Consider the following 9,398-nt stretch of genomic DNA (forward strand, 5'->3'; position numbering starts at 1 on the left):
TGAAAGACTGATTAAACCCTGCAGGGTTTCAAAATGTATCCCCTGCAAGTGACATGGAGCTTTCTGGGGCAGATTCATACTTGACGGAGCTGTTATACCAAGATAAAAACTTGTAAGCTGGAAATAACAAGCATCTCTGCAGCAAAAGGATTAAGCAATTTAGCTTTCTTATATAAAATACAAATGTGTCCCACGCTTACAAGCTATGCGAAGCAGCAGGTGCATTAACATTCTCGGCTATTTTATAATTCAAACTTGTGTGCAGAGATATTCATCCAGCAAATAGAACGCATGAACCGTCAAAGTTGTTTAACCAGTTACCATGAAACCTGCTGCAGCAACACAGATATCCGCGTTAAAAATGCGGCCTGTTACCAAACTGATAGGTCAGAGTAGCTCTGATTTCAAATTTAGCTGTCACCAATGTCTGGCGGAAGTTTGTACAAAAAAGGCGCACGAATAATTGTACTCACAACGCTCCTCATGGAGTTGTCCTTTACAGATGAACCCCTTCGGCCTACTGTTGCCACCCCCCAACTATGGGTTTCCCGAAGTAAACGATTACCATTCCTACCGAATTAAAATCTCCAATTATATTTACTGCACTGGCGAGATGACTTGGAGAATTATAAACTTACATAAACATCTGGGAGGTAAAGCAGGGTTGCTACTTTACAGGTGATACAGAGATTAGGAAAATCCCTTAAAACAGGTATTTCCCCCCACACAACAGTACCCGCTGTACACAGTAAACATAAGAAGCCACTTTAAAATCTGTTCTGCTTCTATAGTTGCCGTGATGATCCCTGAATGACAATTAAAGTAAACAAGGACAGAAAGGCCATGTTAAACACGAATTTTAACGATTTCATACAAAGTTTATTTAAGTATCATGTCTGGGCTTTTACAGAACCTTAGAGCGTAAATAAACTGACTATTTTTCTCTGGGAAAGGAGTCAACCGTACTTCAGGTAAAGCGGTAACAACAAACGTACACATCTGTATCCCGTCTACCTCAACAATTAAACTATCACGGGGACCCTCCCTAACACACCAAGTTTTCACTTTTCAACGCTGCCTGAAGGCTCCTCGCGCCCGATCTGATCTCACAGCCCCACATGCGCCTTTCCCAGCCTGGCACTGGTGCTGCTTTTCCCAAGAGTACGCAAAGATTTATGTTGTACCTTCATGCCCCGCAAAGTGCACCAGCACCTCCTCGGGACGGGAGTCTGTGACCTGACACTCGCCCCCGCCGGACTTCTTCTGGCTCTGGAAGTAGCACAGCAGCTTGTTCTTCACCGCCTTGGTGCAGCCCTGGGAACCCCAGGCCCCCCGCACCAGGACGGGGTACGGGTAAGCTTCGTCCCCCATGTCCGTGTTGACTCTACCGCTGCCCGGCTCGGAATGACGTGGGGGATTGGACTTCCTGTACCGTCCGCACTCTTCAACCAGATGAATCTGAACGGGGGCCTTTCGCTTTCGGTTTCGTTTCTACGAAGCAAGTCGTTAGTTCAGAAAGTACTTGAGGGAGTGTTTCTGAGGGTTGTTGTTGTGCCTCGCCCACGGCCAGAGATGCCCGCCCAAAACAGGCGAATAGAAACTCATACGACATTAAATTCCAGAAATTGTAATCTATTCGCAGTAAAAAGTCGTTGATGTCACGGACTGCGCTTCTCTCGGAATAAATGTACTGGGAGAATAACCTATAAATTGCTTGTGAAGGTGTGGCAGAGGTAGAGAGGTGAAGTCACGTGAGGCGGAGTCATCAAGCAGAGTCTGGCCGTCAATGTGTACATTTATGTTTTTTTAATATGCTGCAAAGAGATTGGCAACAAGGACAAGTGCGACAGTAAATACGGTCTGCTTAATTATTTGGTCAGAAAAAATCAGTAATTTAAAAATATCGCATGGGTTAAGGCATCTTCTGCGGAGATCTTTATGTGTCTATTAAGTGCCAGGGGATAATAATAATGGTAAAACAACTTTGGTGGCTAATGCACTTGTGGAGATATCTTAGTTATGCCTTGTCACAGTTTTGAATCCTAAACTAGCATAAAGGGCTAATGTGCCTGCTGCAAAGGACAATGTGTAACATGGAGATCATAGGTTTGTATTTTGTATAGATAGTTAAATGGGGTCCTGTTTTTGACACAGAGACTTTTTCGTTACTTCAGGTTTTAGTTACAGTCCTTCTAATTTCACACAGTTTGCTATTAGCCCATATGAAGGAGCTGCATGTAACTGCAGGTCATGTGTTGAGAACTTTTTCATTTTTTTTAAATCAATCTGTTATGACTACATTTACAAAAAGGTTCCTTTATGTAGTAATTCAGTCTTGTTAGTACAGAACCCCAACCACCCACTACGTTATAAATCCTGAGTTTGTGCTTCTCGCTATGTAAAGTGCTCTGACACCCTAAAGCGGGATGAGGAGCACTATAAATTATTAAAAAATATGTCAGTAAGTCCCTTTTAAATAGTTATGTTTGTAATTACTTACCCACACAGATACAGCTGGCTGGATTACATCTACATCTCTTACATGGGTGGGGGGAGTTGAAAAAAGTTAAAAACCTGCCTCCAAATCGTAGTTTCTCTTAAGTACTTATGAAGTGATAAGCTGTGTACATTTGTTTCTTACCTTTCTATTGGCGTCTTGGTGCTGCCAAGCCAATCCAATCAGTAGAACTGTTCATATGAGTTTTTAAAGTGTTAGGTGAAAATAGCACCAAAAAGCAGAAAGCACCACTTGCGGTCATCTGGTCACACTGGACTGGGGTAAAGTCACCAGTTCAGGCCAACAGCGATGGATTGCAGGTCGGACAGAGGAACCAGGTTCATCTTGCTGAAGAGTTACCTTCTCAAGTCTGTGCAGGGAGCTGCTTTTCACAATGTGGGGGGGAGGAGGCTGTTATTGTGGAGAGGAGGACAGGCTTCACAGACGGTGGCTGTTGTAGCACTGGATTCTTGCATAGGCGGTCATTGCAGGACATTGCTTTTTGCACAAAGTGCAGGTTTTGCTAGAGCCTCATGTTGGCGGCTGTCACTGATGGTCGATATCGGTGTGAAAAGCAGTTTGGAGCTTCGCATTGGCGGTCGTCGCTGGCGGTCATTTCTAGGCACAAAGTGGTCACGTTGCGGTCACAGGGAGCCCAAAAACCTCAGTATCTTCAACTTTTTCTCAAGAGGAGAACACTCCAATGCAAGCCAATGATCCAGGACCTGGGTGACACCTCTTGGGGATCATGGCTCACTCCAGTAGAGGCCTTCAGCAGGATTCAAGGTGGTCCAGTTAATGCTCGTAAGTTGGGCAGTTGCATGGAGGCCTCTGGAAGCTTCTTGTGTCACTGAACCTGAAATAGGAAGTCAGATGATTGATCCTTTGAGTCATTTCGGGGGAGCCTAGGTTCAAAGTAAGCTGGTCCAATCTTTAGTCTTCAGACAGCATGGCAGTTCTTTTTTAAATCTTTCACAGGTCCAGGAGTGTTATGAAGAGAGGTTCCGACGGTGCTATTTTATATGATGCTAGCCTTAATGTGAGAGAATTCCCTGGCCTACCCCCAAAACTTGTTCTGGTCTGTTCTTTCCCTTCCCCTCGGTTTGGCTCAAACTGCCTAGGGTAACAAATGCAGGCAGGCCTAGGTGTGAGCTGCATTAATCAGTGGCAGGGCAGGCAGCTCTTAGAAGTCAGAAAGGGGGCGGGCAGACTCTGAGGCTACTCTGTTGAAGCTCAGGAAGACAGTACAACCCCAGGACCTCTTGCTCAGGAGATAAACACCATGGGCCTTTCTGTTACCTTGTCTGGAAAGCATACACAAAACACCTCAGGAGAGTCACATATTTCTACACAGGGGATTGTTCCGGAAACTCCAGGGTGTGCAACAAGTGTTTGCCCATGGCCCTGCAATGACTCAAACCCTCCTTCCTATTTTTCCTCTAACAAGCACAGCCTAACTTCATATTGTATTTGCACCGTAATGTCCCTATAGGTAATTACTATTAGAGGGGGGTCAAAAGAACATTTCTAAACTTCAAAGCATTGTGGAATACAAAGTTCAATACAAATGGTATATACTCTTTTAGAAAATATTTGATCAATAATAGTTAAATTGCAGAAAATGTTAAAAACATGAATAAAGGCAACATTTTTTGGAGACATTGACAGCCAACTCATGCTTCACAGAGTGCATCTCTTACGCTTCCTTGGGGCTATATTTTAACTGCTGACCCAAATTAGACTGGGAATTATGAAATACATAAGGCCAAAGTACGTTTTGTGAGGTTTCTTTCATAGGATTCAACATCTACACTATTTTGACCATTATCTTCTTATTTAGTAAACACTCAGTTGTGTAGTTCCATGTCACTGACTTGTACTGTGCCCATTTGCTCTCATTCCACCACAAATACATTCCCAAACCACCACAACTGAAGTCACATCCACTGGATATAATAAGATGCTCCAATGTCAAGGTGATAGTCTGTGCTGAATGCAGACCTAAGAGAGGATGTTTTGTGTTGAACTAATGTTTGGGTTTGTTTTTGTTGTGCAGTGTCAGCCGGATGCTAGCAGGTTTTCCTATTGAGCTGAATGCAAAGGTGGATAAGTAAAAAAACGTTTTCCTTCAAGTTGGAGTGTAATACAAATTGTATTCTTCAGTTCTTCGAAGTTTAGAAATGTTCTTTTGACTCAGATCCATTAGTAATTCCCTATGGGAAGCTATAGTGGAAATACCAGAGAGCCATTCACAGCCATGTGACTCAGGATGCTGGAAACTGGCAGAATGGCACATTTGCTTTAGACACAAAGGCTTTCTAAAAGTAGCATTTTCAAAAAATCCCATTTACCAATAATGAAGATTTCAAATTACAGTTCATACAAGTGGAAGAAGTAATTCCCTATCTGTTCCCAACCCGAAGTAATCACTTATTAAGTGAAATAAGTTAACCCTGTGTTAATCTGTGGGAAAGATAGTCTTACAACAGTGAAAAACGACATAAGGAATTTGTCATTGCCAGGACATGTAAGCCTTAAACACACATGTCCTACTTATTAAAATACCATGTACCCTTCCCTATGAGCCTATAGGGCCGACCTTAGGGATGGCTTATAAGTATTAAAATGAAAGTGTAGGCCTCTCAAAAGGTTTATTGTGTCAGGTCAAACTGGAAGCTTAAAATTGCAGTATAGGCTGCAGTGGCAGGCCAGAGACATGTTTTAAAAGGCTATTTTAGTGGGTGGCACAAGGAGTGCTGCAGCCGACTATCAGCATTTAATTTAGAGGCCCTGGGTGTTAGGGGAAAACTGGAATGAAGAGAGACAAGGCTTCTCTAGCAAGGCAAAAGTAGGTTTAATCACAACAGCTGGGAAACCAGTCACCTCAGAAGAGCTGAAAAGCTGGTCTCAAATGACTGCTTGCAAGCAGCCCTTTTTATAGTCACAACTATGCTGACTTCATACATATTATCTTAAAGTTAATAATAATATACGTTCACATAAACACCACATCACCTGCGTTTTTAAACTCATCACCTCTTCTCTAGGTTCCCATTATCATAATCCCAACAGAGCTTTGATAAAACATTAATCTTCCTTCCCCAAGTGTCTGTTTATTGCTCTGTTCTCAATACTTTTTGAATGACTCCATATACTCTTGACTAAAGTTACCTTTGACCAATATTTTCTAAGTCACATCTTCATTGACAATGATAAGTACATATGTTAATCATGCTCTCCCATTTAACTGAAACTTGCTAATTGTATATTCTGCTTCCTGGTAAACTCTCATCTTTGTGCCCTTGCAGCAGGAGCCTGTGCTGCTCTTTAACTACGTATAGTTCTACAACTTTCTATACTGATATCTGTGATGATGAGATTTCCTTGCATTTTATTCTTTCCTTAATATGAGTGTGAGAAGGTAGCCTCTTTCTAGCCTTGTTACCCCCACTTTTGGCCTGTTTGTGAGTGTATGTCAGGGTGTTTGTCACTGTTTTCACTGTCTCACTGGGATCCTGATAGCCAGGCCTCAGTGCTCATAGTGAAAACACTATGTTTTCAGTATGTTTGTTATGTGTCACTGGGATCCTGCTGGTCAGGACCCCAGTGCTCATAGGTTTGTGGCCTATATGTATGTGTCACTGGGACCCTGTCACACAGGGCCCCAGTGCTCATAGGTGTGCATGTATGTATTCCCTGTGTGGTGCCTAACTGTCTCACTGAGGCTCTGCTAACCAGAACCTCAGTGGTTATGCTCTCTCATTACTTTCAAATTGTCACTAACAGGCTAGTGACCAATTTTACCAATTTACATTGGCTTACTGGAACACCCTTATAATTCCCTAGTATATGGTACTGAGGTACCCAGGGTATTGGGGTTCCAGGAGATCCCTATGGGCTGCAGCATTTCTTTTGCCACCCATAGGGAGCTCTGACAATTCTTACACAGGCCTGCCACTGCAGCCTGAGTGAAATAACGTCCAAGTTATTTCACAGCCATTTTTACACTGCACTTAAGTAACTTATAAGTCACCTATATGTCTAACCTTTACCTGGTAAAGGTTAGGTGCAAAGTTACTTAGTGTGAGGGCACCCTGGCACTAGCCAAGGTGCCCCCACATTGTTCAGAGCCAATTCCCTGAACTTTGTGAGTGCGTGGACACCATTACACGCGTGCACTACATATAGGTCACTACCTATATGTAGCTTCACAATGGTAACTCCGAATATGGCCATGTAACATGTCTATGATCATGGAATTGCCCCCTCTATGCCATCCTGGCATAGTTGGCACAATCCCATGATCCCAATGGTCTGTAGCACAGACCCTGGTACTGCCAAACTGCCCTTCCTGGGGTTTCACTGCAGCTGCTGCTGCTGCCAACCCCTCAGACAGGCATCTGCCCTCCTGGGGTCCAGCCAGGCCTGGCCCAGGATGGCAGAACAAAGAACTTCCTCTGAGAGAGGGTGTGACACCCTCTCCCTTTGGAAAATGGTGTGAAGGCAGGGGAGGAGTAGCCTCCCCCAGCCTCTGGAAATGCTTTCTTGGGCACAGATGTGCCCAATTCTGCATAAGCCAGTCTACACCGGTTCAGGGACCCCTTAGCCCCTGCTCTGGCGCGAAACTGGACAAAGGAAAGGGGAGTGACCACTCCCCTGACCTGCACCTCCCCTGGGAGGTGTCCAGAGCTCCTCCAGTGTGCTCCAGACCTCTGCCATCTTGGAAACAGAGGTGCTGCTGGCACACTGGACTGCTCTGAGTGGCCAGTGCCACCAGGTGACGTCAGAGACTCCTGCTGATAGGCTCCTTCAGGTGTTAGTAGCCTATCCTCTCTCCTAAGTAGCCAAACCCCCTTTTCTGGCTATTTAGGGTCTCTGTCTCTGGGGAAACTTTAGATAACGAATGCATGAGCTCAGCCGAGTTCCTCTGCATCTCCCTCTTCACCTTCTGATAAGGAATCGACCGCTGACCGCGCTGGAAGCCTGCAAACCTGCAACATAGTAGCAAAGACGACTACTGCAACTCTGTAACGCTGATCCTGCCGCCTTCTCGACTGTTTTCCTGCTTGTGCATGCTGTGGGGGTAGTCTGCCTCCTCTCTGCACCAGAAGCTCCGAAGAAATCTCCTGTGGGTCGACGGAATCTTCCCCCTGCAACCGCAGGCACCAAAAAGCTGTATTACCGGTCCCTTGGGTCTCCTCTCAGAACAACGAGCGTGGTCCCTCGAATCCAGCGACGCTGTCCAAGTGACCCCCACAGTCCAGTGACTCTTCAGCCCAAGTTTGGTGGAGGTAAGTCCTTGCCTCACCTCGCTGGGCTGCATTGCTGGGAACCGCGACTTTGCAGCTACTCCGGCCCCTGTGCACTTCAGGCGGAAATCCTTCGTGCACAGCCAAGCCTGGGTCCACGGCACTCTAACCTGCATTGCACGACTTTCTAAGTTGGTCTCCGGCGACGTGGGACTCCTTTGTGCAACTTCGGCGAGCACCGTTTCACGCATCCTCGTAGTGCCTGTTTCTGGCACTTCTCCGGGTGCTACCTGCTTCAGTGAGGGCTCTTTGTCTTGCTCGACGTCCCCTCTCTCTGCAGGTCCAATTTGCGACCTCCTGGTCCCTCCTGGGCCCCAGCAGCGTCCAAAAACGCCAAACGCACGATTTGCGTGTAGCAAGGCTTGTTGGCGTCCTTCCGGCGGGAAAACACTTCTGCACGACTCTCCAAGGCGAGAGGGATCCGTCCACCAAAGGGGAAGTCTCTAGCCCTTTTCGTTCCTGCAGAAACCTCAGCTTCTTCTGTCCAGTCGAAGCTTCTTTGCACCCGCAGCTGGCATTTCCTGGGCATCTGCCCATCTCCGACGTGCTTGTGACTTTTGGACTTGGTCCCCTTGTTCCACAGGTACCCTAGATTGGAAATCCACAGTTGTTGCATTGCTGGTTTGTGTCTTTCCTGCATTATTCCTCTAACACGACTATTTTGTCCTTAGGGGAACTTTAGTGCACTTTGCACTCACTTTTCAGGGTCTTGGGGAGGGTTATTTTTCTAACTCTCACTATTTTCTAATAGTCCCAGCGACCCTCTACAAGGTCGCATAGGTTTGGGGTCCATTCGTGGTTCGCATTCCACTTTTGGAGTATATGGTTTGTGTTGCCCCTATCCCTATGTTTCCCCATTGCATCCTATTGTAACTATACATTGTTTGCACTGTTTTCTAAGACTATACTGCATATTTTTGCTATTGTGTATATATATCTTGTGTATATTTCCTATCCTCTCACTGAGGGTACACTCTAAGATACTTTGGCATATTGTCATAAAAATAAAGTACCTTTATTTTTAGTATAACTGTGTATTGTGTTTTCTTATGATATTGTGCATATGACACTAAGTGGTACTGTAGTAGCTTCACACGTCTCCTAGTTCAGCCTAAGCTGCTCTGCTAAGCTACCATTATCTATCAGCCTAAGCTGCTAGACACCCTATACACTAATAAGGGATAACTGGGCCTGGTGCAAGGTGCAAGTACCCCTTGGTACTCACTACAAGCCAGTCCAGCCTCCTACATTGGTTGTGCAGTGGTGGGATAAGTGCTTGAGACTACTTACCACTCTTGTCATTGTACTTTTCATAAGAGAAAAATATACAAAACAAGGTCAGTGTATATACACATAGCCAAAAAGTTTTGCATTTCCTCTTTTCACTCTTTTCTAAAGTGCTGAAAAGTACTTCTAAACTTTCAAAAAGTTCTTAAAAGTTTAAAAAGTTTTTTCTGTCTTTCCAAAAAGTTCTGAAAACTTTTTTCTCTTTTTCTATCACTTTAATTCTCTCTAACAAATGTCTGGCACAGGCCAAAGTGTTGATCTGTCCAAACTTGCATATGACAACCTTAGCTGGAAAAGAGCAAGGA

At 44.9% G+C, this 9,398-nt stretch overlaps 1 protein-coding gene across 1 annotated transcript in view; it reads right to left on the reverse strand.

Annotated features, from left to right (window-relative positions):
• The window catches only part of LOC138284949 (protein mono-ADP-ribosyltransferase PARP14-like), a 745,301-nt gene extending 743,840 nt beyond the window's left edge, over positions 1-1,461 (reverse strand). The window contains exon 1 of the mRNA XM_069224296.1: positions 1,185-1,461. Coding sequence (XP_069080397.1) covers positions 1,185-1,371 — 187 coding nt within the window. The 5' untranslated portion in view covers positions 1,372-1,461. The remainder of the gene's footprint in view (positions 1-1,184) is intronic.
• Between the last annotated feature and the right edge of the window lie 7,937 nt (positions 1,462-9,398).

This window comes from Pleurodeles waltl, chromosome 3_1 (genome assembly GCF_031143425.1).
Source record: "Pleurodeles waltl isolate 20211129_DDA chromosome 3_1, aPleWal1.hap1.20221129, whole genome shotgun sequence".
Lineage (NCBI taxonomy): Eukaryota > Metazoa > Chordata > Amphibia > Caudata > Salamandridae > Pleurodeles > Pleurodeles waltl.